General features: G+C 42.2%; 1 protein-coding gene across 8 annotated transcripts in view; it reads left to right on the forward strand.

Moving 5' to 3' along the window:
* WASF3 (WASP family member 3) overlaps positions 1-17,882 on the forward strand; it is a 51,155-nt gene that overhangs the window by 21,697 nt on the left and 11,576 nt on the right. For 5 of the 8 annotated variants that reach the window (XM_077341755.1, XM_077341752.1, XM_077341759.1 and 2 more), the window contains 4 exons: positions 2,316-2,458; positions 2,977-3,111; positions 7,215-7,368; positions 12,044-12,161. In XM_077341755.1, the coding sequence (XP_077197870.1) occupies positions 2,326-2,458; positions 2,977-3,111; positions 7,215-7,368; positions 12,044-12,161 (540 nt within the window). In that variant the 5' untranslated portion in view covers positions 2,316-2,325. Of the gene's footprint in view, positions 1-351; positions 457-2,315; positions 2,459-2,976; positions 3,112-7,214; positions 7,369-12,043; positions 12,162-17,882 lie in introns of all 8 variants that reach the window. The other 3 variants (XM_077341756.1, XM_077341753.1, XM_077341757.1) reach the window with 1 other exon arrangement.

The raw sequence follows: 17,882 nt of genomic DNA on the forward strand, positions 1-17,882 counted from the left end.
CTGCTTCAGATGCATGGGAAAGTGGGCTCTAGTGCACAAAACTTAATGCAGGACCAAACATTAGATTTGTGTTATTGGATTCAGGTGGGTTAGTGTGAAGCAGATGAACACAGTCTGAGTCTAGTGGCACCTTAAGACCTACAAAGATTTATTCAAGGTGAAATGGAATTTCCTTAAGCATTAGAAGGGGGGATTAGTTGCCAGGTACTTATCAGAAAGCCACCCCTTGCTTCAGGACTAGATCAATGGTTGTTATTTGAAAGATACTTCATCTGTAGAAGCTTGAGAGAATGCTGCTTCTGCTAAAGGCCCCATTCTGACATTGTTTTAAGAGCTTCTTTCTGTTACCAGAAACAGCAACCAGTGGCTTTGAAATTGTGATCCAGTAGCTCTGATCCTCATAATCCTTATCTGAAGCTTGGAATTCATGTATAATCTGAACAAAATGGTTGGCATGTGAGTTTGAAACTAAATAGACATTTAACCTCATTTTATACTGCATTTTTGCTGTTGATGAGCTGAGAAGTATCTTTCATCTGATGTGCAAATAGTGAAGTTGAATAGCATTTTGCATTAGTATTGAATGCTTGACTTTTCAGGGGAAGATTATTTTCCAGCTATTAAATTAATCTTCTGATCTCCATCTTTGTTTACCAATATCAGAGTGGTATACAGTACAATGCTGAAGCATATATACTCACAAGTAAGGCCAATTTTATTTGTTGGGATTGGCTCCCAGGTAAGTCTACTTAAGACTTCAACCTTACTGTCTTTCTACCTGAAGAAGTGAACTTCTTCAGTAAATAAAATACTAATGAGTCACAAATCTGTAAACAGCAGGTAAATTTTCAAACACTGTCACAGTTCACACTTAATATTTGGCACTTTATGGGGATTCCCTTGAGGAATCTGTTGTTACTTTCAGAAGTAATCCAGTCTTTTTTGAGCCAGCAGGATTTTCACAACTGTTATTTTTAGGCTCATTCTTTGAGAATGACTGGTGAGGTAAATGCATTGAAATTGAACTCTTGTGAATGCCAGATTACCCCGCAGCTAATTTCAGTTGTTCATAACCACAAAGGGTTGGTTCCAAGTGGTTTCTCCACTGGTGATAAAGGAAGGAAGGTATCCCTTTGACCAGCAAACAGTAGATCATGCAACCTGCATAGAAGAGTAGGTTTTTATACCCCCTTGTTTTCTAACTTAAGGAGTCTCAAAGTGATTAACAATCACCTTTCCCTTCCCCTCCCCACATCAGGCACTTTGTGAGGTAGGTAGGGTTGCCAGGTGTAATTGGGCTGGTGGTGGAGAATTTGGGGATGTGATCTGGGAGTTTTTCAACATGCTGATGACACATGAAAATGATGTCAGCATGTCGGCAACGCCCAGGGTTGCATTCTGGTTTTTTGGCAAGATGCTAGAGTTTTGCTCAAAAACCAGAGCAGGGGCTGCTACCCTTAGAAGTAGGTGGGACTGAGAGTTCTAAGAGAAATGTGACTGGCCCAAGATCACCCAGCAGGTTTCATATGGAGAGTGCCTATGGGGATTTCTAAGAAGCCTTTGATCACCTTTGCAAAATGATAATGTTTACTTGGAATACAGAAGAAATCGAGAAGTTCAGAGTTCCTGCTGCACATTGTATGGTGATTGGTGCTAGGCCAGGTCTCAAGGAATCCTCCCTCCAGAATAAGAAGGAGGGAAGGACCCCAGAAAGGACACTTTGTCTTGCCTTTTACTGACTGATTTGAAGGTTAGCACCACCCACACTGGTCACTGAGGTTACCTTTCAAACATAGGCATGGCTGTACTTGGGGCATGGGTGGTGGAGGTTTAACTTGTGATGTTTGCTTATTTAAAGATCTTAGAATTTTCTGCAAAACTGAGGGGGTTTTTTTTGGGGGGGGGAGTTATAGAAAAAACTGTCTCGTCTGATCATGGTCCCCAAAACTGGATTTCAGGATCTACAGACAGGGCTATGTTGAGAATTAGATATATTGATGATTTATCTGGTTGCCTTTCTTGTTGAGATTGAAAGTATATTACAAAGTTTAGCAGTGATACAGGAACAGCAGAAAACATTGTATTTATTGGAATACCAAGTTATAAAACAACGCAATAAAAACAAGGCGTTCAAAAACAATGCAGTAAAAATAAGCAATGTGTACAATAAACAGTGCCATAAACTACAGCTCTGTTCTGTTATAAAATGCCGTGCCGCTTTCACATTCTGGAGAATGATAGTTAATTGGTGTTACATTGCAATGGTCGTTGCAGATTTATCAGTCTTTTTAATGCTATAATGTTTTCTTTTACAGATTGTAAATCATGCCATTGGTCAAAAGGAACATTGAACCTCGGCATCTTTGCCGAGGAGCGCTGCCTGATGGAATTACTAGTGAATTAGAATGTGTAACCAACAGCACTCTTGCTGCTATTATACGCCAACTAAGCAGCCTTAGTAAGTAGTTTAGAATTTTCTAAAAGTTGATCTTGGCTGTCCCATGATAACTGTGATTCACATTCTTATGATTCATTTCACACTAAGATGCAGAGTAAATGGGATTGATGCTGTACCAGCCTGGCTGCATGCTGCAGAATCTTCTGTACAATTTTTCTTCTGTTGTGAACTGCCAGTCTAAGCAACAGAGGCACTTGAGCAGATGCTCTGGCCTTATAAGCTTGGTCTTTGGCTTGTCTCTGCTTATCTGGGATTTGGAATTGCTCTGGTTATGTGGAGATGTGTGGTATTCCAACTGCAGGATTGTGGCAAAACAGAATGTCCCTCAATCAAATTGCAGGATAAAGCTAGGAGTTATTTTTAATCTCCTTGATCACTTGTATATAGTGCTTGCAGTGTAGTGAGAATATTGAATTCTGAAGAAACTATGGTTGCATTGTACATTAATTTATCACCAATATGTATTATGATTTAATATACTTTTCAAGTCTTAGGGAAATATTCTTATATCTTTGCAGGCAAGCATGCTGAAGACATATTTGGTGAGCTGTTTAATGAGGCCAACAACTTCTATGTTAGAGCAAACTCCCTGCAAGACAGAATTGATCGTCTTGCTGTCAAAGTAACCCAGCTGGATTCAACTGTTGAAGAAGGTAGTTAACTGCATTTGAACATAGTCAGAAGTGATACTGACAAAAGGACAGTAACTAATAGAGCAACAGTCGTATTTCTTGTAGAGCTGCTGTTGAGTTATATTTTATCTTCTCTTAAAAGTAGGCATTTTGATGACTGGGATGGGTGGAAGACCTCCTCCTTAGGATGATTTGTCACAAAAATATATTCTTTGACACTATATAGCAAATTCTCTTAGACGTAATTAAGATAGTGCCATTAGGTGTCATTGATTTCATTGTGGTTGGCCCTTTTTATTGATAAGCAGCATCATATAAGCAAGTAATCTAATGTGTGGCTTCCAAACTGGAGTGTGCTTTTTAAGCTTTAGTACAACAAGGGTACTCTAAGGGTTAGAATCATACAGTTGGAAGGGACCTCCAGGGTCATCTAACCTAGCCCTCTGCACTACCTGCCTACCCACAGTGACTCCAGTTTCATTCCCAAATGATCCTCTCAATCAAAAATCTACACAATTCAGTCTGGCCTGGAGGGAGTTCATCTACCATCCCACAGTGGCAATGATCAATTTTCTTGGGTATGCAAGCAAGAACCACAAGGAACAAACACTGGGACATCCTTTCCTGCCCACCCACTCACAGTCTGCCTAAGTTAATAAAATCAGCATTTCTGTCAGAAGACTATCTAGTCTCTGCTTAAAAACTTCCAAAGAAGGAGAACTCACTACCTCCCGAGGAAGACTGTTTCACTGAGAAACCGTTCTCTGTCAGGAACTTCTTCTGGATGTTTAGCCAAAAATTCTTTTGAATTAATTTCAACCCATTGGCTCTGGTCCGACCGTCTGGGGCAACAGAAAACAACTCTGCTCCATGTTCTATATACAACCCTTCAAGTATTTGAAGCTGGTTATCATATCACCTCTTAGTCATCTTTTCTCCAGGCTAAACAGACCAAGCTGCCTCAACCTTTCCTCATACGACTTGGTCTCCCATCTCCTCGCCATCTTCATAGCCCTCTGGACACACTCTAGTTTCTCTACATCTTTCTTCAGTTGTGGTGGCCAAAACTGAACAAAGTACTCCAAGTGAGGTCTTTCTAGAGTGGAATAAAGGAGTAACATTACCTCATGTGATCTAGACACTATACTTCTTTTAATACAGCCGAAAATCCCATTTGCCTTTTTATCTACGAAGTCACACTGCTGAATCATGATAAGTGCCTGGTTTACTAAGACCCCCCCAGATCCTTTTCACACATACTGTTGCCAAGACAACTCTCGCCTATCCTATAGTGATGCATGTGATTTTTCCTATCTAAATGAAGAACTTTATATTTATCACTATTGAAATTCATTTTGTTCATTTTAGCTATTTTGTAGCCTGTCAAGATCATCTTCTGTTCTAATTCTGTCTTCTGGTGTGTTTGCTCCCCCTCTAGTTTTTCTTAGACTTCCTCAGTCCTAGTTTACTATGACATTAAAAAACAACAGCAAAACAACCCCAGCAAGTTTGCATGCCATCTGGAGGGCGGCATGCATTTTCAAAGATCCCGCCCACATTGCCAGTATTTTCCTTCCATAAGTACCTTGTAGCCAATTTCCCCCAGCACTTTACCAGGTCATAATTATTATTGTACTATAGTAAAATAGCACAATATTGTACTATTTTGTACGACTGTACTATAGTAAAATATTATACTATAGTAAAATAGTGTTATAACAATCTGTTGCCACAATCTTGGTTCCTATGAGTTCCCAGCTTTCATTTCAGCCTACTAGTTGTGGCAACAGAATATGCAGGCAGTTTATATGCAGATTCCCTAGAAAGGGAGGGGAAGATGCAAGCCAGCTGGAATGGTGTGGAAATTCAGTGTTTCGTTGATGATGTGGATGCACCATCACTGCTACAAAAGTGTCTGCATTTGTAGCGGCAACAAAATCAACATAGATAATTGTCACCACATCGATACGCAATATACATAAACACACAATACCTTTATTATTATTATTATTATTATTATTATTATTATTATTATTATTATTATTCGATTTATTGCCCGCCACTCCCTTGCGGCTCGTGGCGGGTTACAACATTCTAAAACCCCATAAAATCCATTAAAATCCAGTTAAAACAACTACAGTCCAGCAATTATTAGTTAGCAAGCTAACCCGGCAAGATCGGCTAATCCACTACCCTTTTCCCCTACTAGCAGGTGGAGAAGGGGGTATTGGTGGTACCCATCTCTAATCCCAGTCCCGAGTCCTGGGGGGGCATAGATGTTAGCCTTGGCCTCAACCGTAAACCTGGCGGAAGAGCTCCATCTTGTAGGCCCTGCGGAACTATGGAAGATCCCACAGGGCCCGCAGCTCACCCGGGAGCTCATTCCACCAGGCAGGAGCCAGGACTGAAAAGGCCCTGGCCCTGGTCGAGGCCAGACGTGCTTCCCTAGGGCCGGGAACGACCAACAAATTTTATCCCGCAGAGCGTAAGGCTCTGCGGGGAGTATAGGGCGATAGGCGGTCCCTCAGGTATGTGGGTCCCAATTTGCGTATAGCCTTAAAGGTTAGAACCAGAACCTTGAACCGGATCCGGGCAGCAATTGGCAACCAGTGCAGCTGCCTCAGCACCGGCTGGATGTGGGCCCTCCACGGTGTACCAGTTAGGACCCTAGCAGCTGCATTTTGCACTAGCTGAAGTTTCCGGATCAAGGACAAGGGAAGGCCCGCGTAGAGCGAGTTACAGAAATCTATTCTGGAGGTGACCATTGCATGGATCACCGTGGCCAGGTGTTCGGGGGACAGGTAGGGCGCTAGTAGTCGGGCCTGGCGAAGCTGGAAAAATGCCTGGCCCGCTACTCTTTTGACCTGTGCCTCCAAGGTCAGGGAGGTATCATTGATCACACCCAAGTTCCTGGCCTGGGACGTGATGGTAAGGTGCGTCCCTCCCAGGGTGGGCAAGCGCGCTTCCTGCTCCCGCCCCCTACGTCCCAGCCACAGGACCTCCGTCTTGGAGGGGTTGAGTTTCAGGCGACTCTGCTCGAACCATTCTGTCACTGCTTCCAAACATCTGGCAAATGGTTCCGGGGGAGAGTCCGGGCGGCCGTCCATGAGGAGATAGAGCTGGGTGTCATCAGCGTACTGGTGGCACACATCGATATACTAGACACTGTGGACATGAAGTTATGACTATCTTTTCCTTGCAAGGATCATTCCATCTCATAAATGCAGTCCAGTGTCACTCTTTTACTAGGACACTCAGGTAGCTTTGAATGAAATAATTTTAGTCTTCTATTAATCATTAAATGATATTATGCTAGGAAGAAATACAAAATGAGCTTGCTTAGTCATCATAAGCTCTTCTCAAGGTATACTAGAAAGCCAGCAAGATCTTCCTGTAGACTATCCAGAAGTATAATCCATGTCTTTTGCATTATAACATTGATATCTGTACAGGGAAGCACTAATGACAAGAGTATAATTATGCAAGTGGAATGGAGTGAGCAGAAGGGGTCTTTAGGCTTCCTTTTCCTTCTTTCTTCTTCTGCTCTCCTGAAATCCTGAAGGTTCAAGAAACTGGGGGAAGCAATATGGGATATGGTATAGGGAGCTGCAATGTGAAGGGGAAACTGTTAGAAATCTCACCACACACATGCATGATTTGCAGTTCAGACAAGAAGACTGGGCATATTCCACTGATGCTTCCTTCCCACTGTATCTCCCCTTCCCTCGCTGCCCTGTTGACATATCATACCATTTCTTGGGGTTACCCAAATATCTGGAGCAATTTGTATTTGGAAGAAAATTGGGAAATGGAATTAGAGAGAGAGAGAGAGAGAGAGAGAGAGTGGGGACGCTGCTGTGCTTGCAGATATTTATTTCCAATTTATTGCCTTTGGGCAAATGCTGATGTATCCCACTGATTAATGTATGTCCCAATCAGGTCAGAAAGGAACTGGACTGTGTTGAATCTTCAGCCCAAGGGCAGGTAAACTATATATGTAAGAACAAGAACATAATCAATGTTGCTCTTCAGATATTTTCAGTATTTTTTACTTCAATTTGCTATTCCATTTAGGTTTGTTCATCCTTTATTAGGACGCATACAGCTAATTCCTTTATGTACAGTTTCATTACAGGATATCAACATGAAGAAAGCTTTCAAAAGTTCTACAATACAGGACCAACAAGTGGTGTCAAAGAACAGCATTCCCAACCCTGTGGCTGATATTTATAATCTGAGTGATAAACCACCTCCATTGAATATTCTTACAGCATATAGGTATTGTAACTTTATCCATTTCATCTGACCAGCACTAGTTGATCTTGGTATGATGTAAGCTTTTAAAAGGTAAAGGTATCCCCTGTGCAAGCACCAGGTCATGTCTGACCCTTGGGGTGATACCCTCTAGCGTTTTCATGGCAGACTCAATACTGGGTGGTTTGCTAATGCCTTCCCCAGTCATTACCGTTTACCCCCCCCCCCCCCAGCTCTTGCTAAAGGCCCCATTCTGACATTGTTGCTTTGTTTTATGTTAAAAATAACAGGTATTGAGGTACTGATAGAGGTATTGTTGGGGATTGCAAGGAATGGGACGATGTTTCCACCGTATCTTTATTGTAGAATTGTTGATATTGTTGTATGTTATGGTTTTTATGTCAGGGGTTTTAATGGGATTTGGGTTTTTATCTGACACTTGTAACCTGCCTTTGGGGAGTGGTGGGAAATAAATCACAATATCTTTAACCGCTCCTATTAAATAAAAGAGTAAGGCCACCTGGAGAGGAATTAGGGTGGGCCCTGTCCAGGATAAAAACTCAGAGGGCCCAATCAGGAGCCGCAAAGCGGCTACTGATTGGGCCCTCCGAGTGTCCATCCAGGGCCAAGCAGCCAATGGGGAGGCGCGCAAAGCATCTTCCTATTGGCCCCTCACCAGGACAAACCAAAATTCCATTCACCCAGCCCAGTCTGCCTGCCAGTCTGCTCCTGACCACCGCAGGGAGAGGAGGTCAGCAGGGCTGCCAAGGGGAATGAGAACAAAGGCTGCGCCAGCCCTTTTCGCCCCAAGGCTGTCCTAACTGTCATGTCCAACTGCAAATTGCCTCAGAACCCTGACAGAGCTGGCAGGAGGCTGCAGAGTGCTCCCCCTCCCCCGTTCAGGCATGCTGCGAAGGAGCCTCTGACAGGCCCTGACTGAGGGGAGGGAGGGGTTTCCAAGAGCAACGCAGGGGAGCCTGAGAGCCTTCCTTTTGAGGGGGGGGGGACTTTCCCCTTCTGCCAAACAGTTGGCTGACAGGGAGGCCACAGAAAAGCCCCTTCTCACTTAAAATACTGCTCTGCCCGGAGGTTAGACACAGCCAAGCCATGTGTCTTTCTTCTTTGCAACTCTCTGCAGTTTTGAGGCCACTGCACAGTGTTATTCTGCAGAGGAAACTGGCTCTTTTGTCTCCTGTTTCATCTGCACAACAACCCTGTGTAGTAGGCCTCAAGTCTTTCAATTCAACAACAACCTGTGTGGGAAGCCTTAAATGTTTCTTCTCTACCACAACCCTGTCCAAAGTAGCCCTTTCTGCTTGGGGAGCTGATCTTTATACTCTGCAGGTGAGCTGTAATTCCAGGAGCTCTCCAGGCCACACCAGTAGGTTGGCTACCCCTGGGTTGGAAATATTCCTGGAGGTTTGGAGGTGGGACTTCAAAATCATACAATGCCTCAGAGCCCAGCCTTCAAATGAGCCATTTTTGCCTGCAGTTGGTAGGGAGTGGTGCAGGAGTGTCCCTCCTGGCCTATGGGTTATGGCCAGCCCTTACCAGAAACTGTTTGTATTCTGGGGCGCAGACAGGCAGACCAGCATCAGTCCTGTGAGTCTGGAAAATGCAGGAAGATCTAAATAAATATTTACAGCCTGAAACTAAATAGAGAACAAGTAAATGTCTGGAGACACATCATAACTGAAATAGTAACTGGCAAATAACCTTGGCCTGGCAAATAAAAAAACAGTATAAAAAACCTTACTAAGGTCAAGACTGCTGTGCACAGAGATTCTTCCTCTTAGGGTTGCCAGCTTCCCTGTGAGGCTCGCTACCCCACCTCCCTCATGGGGAGTCTGCTATGGGGAGAGAAGGGGAAGACGATTGGAAAATGCTTTGAGACACCTGAGGCCTGCTGGGTCACTGCGGCCCATTCCCAGTTCTCTCAGATCTCTCAGAACCTCACATACCTCACAGGTTGACTATTGTGGAGAGACGAATGGAAAAGGTGTTTGTAAACTGCTTTGAGACTCCTTTGCATAGTAAGCAATAGGGTACAAAAACCCGTTCTTCCAAGGAGCAACCATGAACGAAGCATGTGGGTACATAACATTTTACCAACAGTGAAAACATGGGAGACAGAAGGAACAGGGTGGACACCTGTGTACTGTGACTACCCCATGTGTATTAGGGCAGAGGGGCATTTCGGTGAATGTGGCCTAATTCACACAAGAAGGGAAATGACGCAGCACTGGGAGTAATTGGTTGCCATGTAATCTTCCCCTAAGAAGAATCTCCAGTCAGATTTTCCCTTCACATATGTGAGGACATGGCTCTGGAAAGCTCATCTGTAACCACCATGCCACAATTCCCAAAGGTCAGCCCTGTCCCACACTCAACGAACCTTCCAAACCACAGGTTCTTGACACCCATATCTCCACACCCATACCCTCATTTGCCACCATGCCACCACAACCTCCCACACAACGCACACATTCAACCCCATGCCCTTACAGACTGGACAACTTCTCCCCTTCCTCTTCCCACTGCCAAGCTCTAGCGCCCGTTATATTCTTGGATACAACAGGCTTTGCCCCTAGTTATAATAATAATAGTAGAAAGCCCTAACCTGGCATCTAATGTCAGTGAGATTTTCTCTTCTCCCTTTGACATTTTTCTAATTTTAATTGTCCGTTGCCATAGCCTCTGGTTGCTAGTGGAGGAAATCTTATAGAGATCATACTGATAGATCAAATTCAGATTCATGGAGGAGGTAAAATTTAAGTAAATGGGAAAAGATTAACATTACTTCCTATGTAGAATTGCTTTCAGGACCCTGTACACTCTTTTCCCTGTATTAATCTGGTTGTTTGCACCATGTTCTGGATAGAAGTAATGATTCGTTTTGCACTTCTGGGTTTGATTGCAGGAAAGTGAGCCCCTTGTTATATTGATAAATCTCTTCTGACTTTGAACAGAATAAATCAGAGAATAAGAACTGCTCATAAGAATACACTCCAGCATGTTGTGTGATGCCATGAACCTGGGGGCTTTTTCAGGCATAGATCAGACACAGTAATCTGCCACTTGCAATTAGCAGTGTGCAGACACATAGGAAAAAAATCAGGATTTTTTGGATTAGGATATATTGGATTCCCAAAACTTCAGGATTCCTGAAAAAACTTGAATTCCTATACTGTATGGTATTTGGATTCAGGTGTTTTTCCTCCCTGGAAATTTGATTCCCCGCCCCCTCAGTACCAATGTAGCTTATGAGACTATTAAAGTCCATGGGGAATCTTTCTGAGAGTATCTGGGGGTCTGGAACAGGGCTTTTTTTTTTTTTTTTAGATAAAGGTACCAGAATTTTCATGCAGCTTCTAGTGTCTCTCCTCAAAAGATCACCCAAGGTTTAAAAAGGTTGGACCAGGGGGTCCAATTCCATGGGCCTCCATCCTCCATTGTGGTGGAGGAAAATGAGCCAAAAAAGACAAAAGGACTGATGTCAGACCAGAGAAGTCTCTTCAGTAAAAAGAGAAGATAGGGAGGAATTTTCCCATGCCCAGCAGAACCAGTGCCATTGTGGCAATGCCAGATCAACAATTCCAAGCTTGGGGGGGGGGGTTTGCAGAAACAACATAGCCATCACATTCAGAGTGCCTAGCAGAACTTATGTACATACAAAGTACCCAAAGAAGGTGCCTCCATTCTCCATTGTTTTCAGTGGGAAGGAACATTTAAGGGAAGAAATTAAGTTTCACTAGTACTACTTGGGAGTCTGTATATGGACTGGCTGTGCTGGGTTTGGAACCTCCCTTTTCTTGGATTTGTTGAGCTGGCATGGCCATAGTGGCATTGGTTCTGCTGGGCACTCAGTACATGTACTGACTGTATTAGGCTTGCAAGATATCCACCCCTTGCTTGGATTTGTTGAGCTGGCATGGCCACAGTGGTACTGGTTTTGCAAAAATGGTCCCCCACACCCACCCACCACTTCAGTTTCTGTTGCAGAGACTTGCTGGTTTGATATCAGTCCTTGTTTTTTTACTGTGTCTCTCCCACACATTGGAAATAATGGAGGATGGGGGCATCTTCTTTGGGGGCCTATGGATTTGGACTCCCTGGTCCAGTCTTTTTGAAACTCAGGGATCTTTTGAGTAGAGGCACCAGAAGCTATGCTGAAAATTAGGTGCCTCTACCTCAAAAAAACAGCCTACTCAAACCGCCTTCATGCCCCAGGATATATTCCCCATTATAGCCTATGGAGATTATAAACTATAATGGTTCCCATAGGCTATAATGGAGTCAAAGTCACTTAAAGGTGTTCAGTCTCTTTAAAGGGAGTGCAGTCTCTTAACACTGTTTAACTGTGACTATCCTGTTTTCCCAGATAATCCTGATTTTTTTTTCAGGATTATCTGTGTTGGCTATATTCAGTAGCTAAAAATACACCCCCCTCTATATCCAGCTGAAAGAATAGCCATTAAATACCAATAAGGTATTTTCCAGCTCAGATAGAGTCAAATGCATACCCCTACTTGCAATGGAACCCATTTTTAATCCTTCATTAGGCATTGACCTGCTGGTTAGAAAAGGCCTCATGTTAGACCCTACCTTTAGCTCATCTATTGATGAATAAACACCCAGTCTGCAGGAACAATTGCTGTGTGTTACCTGTTTCCCCAAATTTGTTGTGTTTTGTTCACAGAGATGATAACAAAGATGGATTAAAATTCTATACTGATCCATCTTATTTCTTTGACCTCTGGAAAGAAAAAATGCTACAAGACACGGAAGACAAACGGAAAGAGAAAAGGCGACAAAAGGTAAACAGATGCAGTTTGTTGGGGGGGGGACTGAATGTATACGCACAGCATCAGTAATGTTTTGAATTAAATGGTTTACATTTTAATTATTTTTTCACAAATAATGCAAGTAAAATAAATTGTAGAATTATTTTATATTACATATATATCCTTTTACCTTTCAAATATAAATCTGTGCTTTCGTACCTTCTTTTTTGAAAAGAATATGGAGATTTGGTAATGACAAAATAATCAAAACTTTTCTGAACGTTCTAGAAAATATCACTTTCATAGAAATTTTTTAGCTTTAGAGGGATTTTTCCTTAGCAAATTGGTTCCACTAAAAAATACAAATGGAAGATTTTTTTTCTTATTGAGAGAGCTCCTGGATATGTCTGACACACTATGAATCCCAAACCCAATCTGAGCATTTCATCTGTCAATCAGTATAATGAGCAAGGTAAAATATAAGCTTTTATAAAACCAGTAAAAAACAACCATGTCATAGCATATACAGCATAAGCAACAAATGCCTTCCTGTTTTATTTCAGTTGAAATATCTGCCAAAAGAGAAAAATTGGTTCCTAGGGCATTTCTGCACCCTTTAAAAATAGTGCAACATTTACCATAAGTAGTCATTATATTCCGACCCCTCCACATGACATCACCAACATCCAGCATCCAAGCAGCAACTGGCCGGCTATATCCACCATTTTAAAGTGCTAGTTGGTAAATCCCCAAAACGGGATTCACCAACATATGTAGCGCTACCTACCAGAGAGCAACCAACAGGCCACCAGCAAAAAAAATGTATGACGGCGAAGAAGCGCTATCTCTGCCTCCAATGTCCCGCCTTCGCACCTCCCTCCCTTTCCTTTCTCCTGGGGACAGGAGTTGTTGTTTTTTTTAAGTGAACTGCCTGGAGCAACGAATAGGTCTTGATTCGTGCAGGCAAAAGCAAAACAAATTTCCCCCAAATTGTAGCACAAAGCATGCCTCTCCAAGCTTCCCACCCCCGCAATCAGGAACGAGATTTATTTTTAAAAGAAGCAAAACTTGTGATTCCATAAGGGGTGGCAATAAAGAAGCACTATGCATCTATGATTAGATACATAGGGATTTCGATGGAGAATTACTGATTTTTTAAAAAAAATATAGCGGGCATCATGCTCTCTTTAAAACATGGGGAAAGGGATTGGCTGCCTGGCTTGATTGACAGGTGGAAGAGAGTCGCGTATAAATCGTGTTGCTCTCTTCCACCATTTCCAGCAGCACTTGAGGAGGGGAAGAAGCGTGAAATGATGGCAGAGAAGAGTGAGACAGCAAAAAAGGTCAAGAGGGGTCAGGAGGCATGATTTTATTTAACCTTCCGCCACTCAGTTGGCGTAACACTATTTTTAAAGATGTGTGGAAATGCTCCTAGTTTTCTTTTAGTGAGTTGGAAGCGATTAGAAAAAGGAATGATTGCTTCTGGTGTGCACGCTAATTTTACTTGGTAATTCTGATAAACAGGATTTTGTATTGTTTCTGATTAATATTAGCTGCACACAAAGAAGATAGTTTTAAAATCCAGCTAATTAAAAACTTCTTGTTATATACTACAGTCTCAGTTATTTTCTGCTTCATTGTCTATTCCTATTTTTTTCCAATTGGCACAATTTTCTGCTTCATCTGTTTTAATACTGAGTATATTTGTAAGCATTAAATAAATACATTAAATACATCACAAAAGTACCTAGCAATATCATTTTGTGTATCATTCAGGTTACATATAGTGTGTTTTGTGTTTTTATAGTAGTATAGCTGATAATTGAAATATATGCAATACTTTCCTTTTCTTCAGAGTTATTTTGTTCTGGATAAAAAGGCTTATTTGATATATGCCATACTTTCCCAGAATTATATCTCTTCTGGAACTATGGTATTTGGTAGTTTGCTGTTTTGCAGGTTGGAACAGTCTTTGTAATATATTTAAAAAGTCACTTTACATGTACCGTCATCAACTTTGAGATCAGAAATATTGGGAAAAATTGTATTTAGCGTTAAATAGTTCAAAAAGACTTTAACTTCTGACTCCTTTTCTAACCTACACATTGCAGATGTTGCAAGTATCTTTCTAAGCTCTAATTTATTTGCTTTTATGATTTACTTATTTAAAGTGGCTATTATGATTTACTTAATTTGCTATCTAATTAATGAGGTACCTGATTGTCAGCATGGCTTCTATTACATTTTATTTCCTTCTGCTTTGCCTTCACCTTGATCTTAACTACAGGTGCTAGGTTAAAGATCAGCTGTAACAGATATCTTTTGCCCATTAAACACTTTGCAATGACATTGGTAAATTGATTTTTCGCTTTGAAATTTCAGTTGAGAGCTGTATGCACCATTTTACATTTACCTTCAACACAACATGGACAAATTGGGCCATCATATGTAAATTACCTTCAAATTCTGCTTAATGGCTATTCCTGGTTAGCCATAACCATAGATCCATGTAATGTTTAGCCATAAGATCATACAAAAAGTTCTGCTGGCTCAGACTAATGGTCTATCTAGTCCAGCATCCTATCTCACAAAGTAGCCAACCAGTTCCTCTGAAGGGCCATTGAGGCTGGGGCATAAAGACTGAGGCCTTGCCTTGATGTTGTTTCCTGGCTCTGGGATTCATAGGCTTAGTGCCTCTGAATGTAGAGATTCTGCTCAGTCACATACCGTTTACGCACTGGAGGTTTCAGACCAGGCTGCAGGCTGGAGTTTTAGTCGTGGCAGGTTGCCCCACCTCTTCCTGCACCCATATGGGGGAGCATTTGGCCTGGTGCACCTCATCCGCCCCCGATTTGTGCTCCTGCACGGGAGCTGGAGCAGTGAAGTTTCCAGTGCGTAAATGGTCAGTGGTAGACTTTTATCCTCCATGAATCTAATCCCCCTTTAAAGCTCTTTACCCCTGTGGCCATCACTACAGGTAGCAAATTCCTTGGGCAGCAAATTCCACATTTTAATTATTATTATTAATTTGATTTCTATACTGCCTTCTGAGTTCACTGACTCAGGGCACTGTACACCATGTAGACATAATGACATTAGTTAAAAACACAATAAAATAAGATACGATACAATAACATTTATTGTATGTAGCCAAAGGCCATTACAAAACACAGTTAAAACAATATGGCACAAATACAAATAAATAAATAAAATATTTCTCCAATATTGTGTACCTAAAAATGTAAACATGGACAACTAAGTTACAATAAAAGGGATAAAATGGTGTATCAAGGTGGAGGCTCCTGTAAAAATGCATTAGCTCGAATCTTCCTGGCAGCCAGATCAAAAAGTGCCACCCTATATATTTAAACTTGCCAATAAAATAAGATTTAAACTAAAATTAAATTGTGCAACCGTGTCAGCACCAACCAAATGGATATTATATCATTCAATTCTCTTAGACCTAGATTGTAATCCAGAGGTCACTTTAATGGAGGGGGGGGGGCAGTAGATGTTATCTGATTTCACTGGCCACAACCAAAAGCCTGGCGGAAGAGCTCTGTCTTGCAGGCCTTGCAGAACTGTGCTAGTTCTGTCAGGGCCTGGATGTGCCCTTGGGAGCTCATTCCACCATGCAGGGGCCAGAACAGAAAATGCCCTGGTCCTGGTTGAGGCTAGAAGTACTTCCTTCGGATCAGGGATAACCAACTGGTAGGTGTTTGAAGAATGGAGATTGAGGTGTAAGTAGAAAGGCGGTCTCAGATACGCAGGGCCTGAACTGTGAATGGCATTATGGGTAAGTACCAGAACCTTAAACTTGATCTGGAATTCAACCAGTGCAGCTGCCAAAGCACAGGCTGAATATGGTCCTCCAAGATGTTCCTGTGAGTACTCTGGCAGCTGTGTTCTGGACCAGTTGCAATTTCTGGAGCAAGAATAAGGGCAAACCCATGTATAGTGAGTCCAATCTTGAGGTTAACAGTGCTAGGTGTCCTGGGGCTAGGTAGGATGCTAGTAGCTTGGCTTGGCAGAGATGGTAAAATGCTACTTTTGTGATTTGTGCATCCATAGAGGGGAAGACGTCAAAAATCACGCCTTGATTTCTAGCTGAGTGTGTGACCAGGGCCTAGTCTGCACACAATAGATAATGCACTTTCAATGCACTTTAGAAATAGATTTTACTGTTCTGCGCAGGAAAATCCAGCTGCCAAAAGCACGTTGAAAGTGCATTATCCTATGTCTGTGGAATGGGCCCAGGTCCCTTCTTACCCAACCTCCATCTTTGAAGGTTCAGTTTGATCTACCCCGTCGTTGCTTTCAGGCATTTGGCACAGTTGTCTGGGGGTTAATCCAGGCTGCTGTCCATCAGGAGGTAGAGGTGTGTATTGATGGCATCCAAACCCAAAACTCTGGACCAGCTGGGCCAGAGGGTGCATAAAGATGTTGAACAAAATTGGGGAGAGACTTGTATCTTGTGGCATTCCACATGGGGGATGGCATCTGTGAGACTGCATCTCCCCAATAGCCTGTTGGAATAATCTGCCAAATTAGATCAGAGCCCTGCGACAGTTCTGCAGGGCTTGTAAAATGGAGTTGTTCCATCAGGTCTATAGAATAATAGAGTTGTAAGGGACCTCCAGGGTCATCTAGTCCAACCCACTCTACAATGCAGGAACGCACAACTACCTGCCCACTTACGATGACTCCAATTTCATGCCCACGTGATCCCTCCACCAATGGTTGAGAGCTGAAGTGACACCTAAATTAACCAACCTTTCTGTCTGTACCTACCAAACAATACCTCCCAATTAGGGTTGCATTATTATGAACCCCCCTTTCCCAAATAATAAACAAATCATCAGGGGTAGTACTAGTATTCTAATAATTTAATTATATTTTAAGCATTAATTTAGATTAATCTATATATAATACCTTTATTGGCATCATCAGTTTTTAAAGACATTGACAAATACTGCCCCCTGTATCATGAACAATCCCACCACGTCAGTACATCTTTTTTCGAACTAAGTTTCCATTGTTTGGATACTGCCACCAAGAAGCTTGTTACCTTTTCTGTAACCTTGGAGTCTTGATCAGCTAGCACTTTATAGATCAGTTTCTGATTATCTGGACAGGATATTGGAGCTGCAGTTTCTGTAAGGTATTTTTGTAAATAATTGTGAAGGTGGCAGTCCAAAAGTATATTTGACAGGGAGTTGGGACAGCCCACTCCACATCTACATAACCTTTCCTGATAAGGTGTTCTCCAGAATTAGCCATATAAGATCCCTGAGGGCAAGGAGCTGGTTCTTGCTTGCATGAAGGCTTTCCTGAGCTTGGGACCGTCTAAAGAGTCTAGATAATTCAGGATTTTTTTTTAACCTATGTTGTGATTCTCCCTCAGTCCATAGAAATAGGGTGGAATAGAAGCTCAAATATAAATAAAACCGGATTGTAAATGTAATCAAAAGCAGCATTTGGTATTGTTTGACCTGGTGGCTAAAAACGGGCAGAGAGGGCAGCAAGTGAACCCTGAAGCAGGAGGGAGGTCCACAAATATGGAATTACATTTTTGGCAGCTAGCTGGCATTGTGTATGTTATTATTATGCATATAATTATACAGAGTCATGTGCCCCGCCCACTAATTTTTTGAGATTATTTTTGTCCTAAGTGATGGACAAATGCGTAGTTAGATAAATTTGCGAACTGCTGGAAAAATAATTACAGGCATAAAGGCTGCCTAAAACATTAGA

This window comes from Paroedura picta, chromosome 6 (genome assembly GCF_049243985.1).
Source record: "Paroedura picta isolate Pp20150507F chromosome 6, Ppicta_v3.0, whole genome shotgun sequence".
Taxonomy (NCBI): domain Eukaryota; kingdom Metazoa; phylum Chordata; class Lepidosauria; order Squamata; family Gekkonidae; genus Paroedura; species Paroedura picta.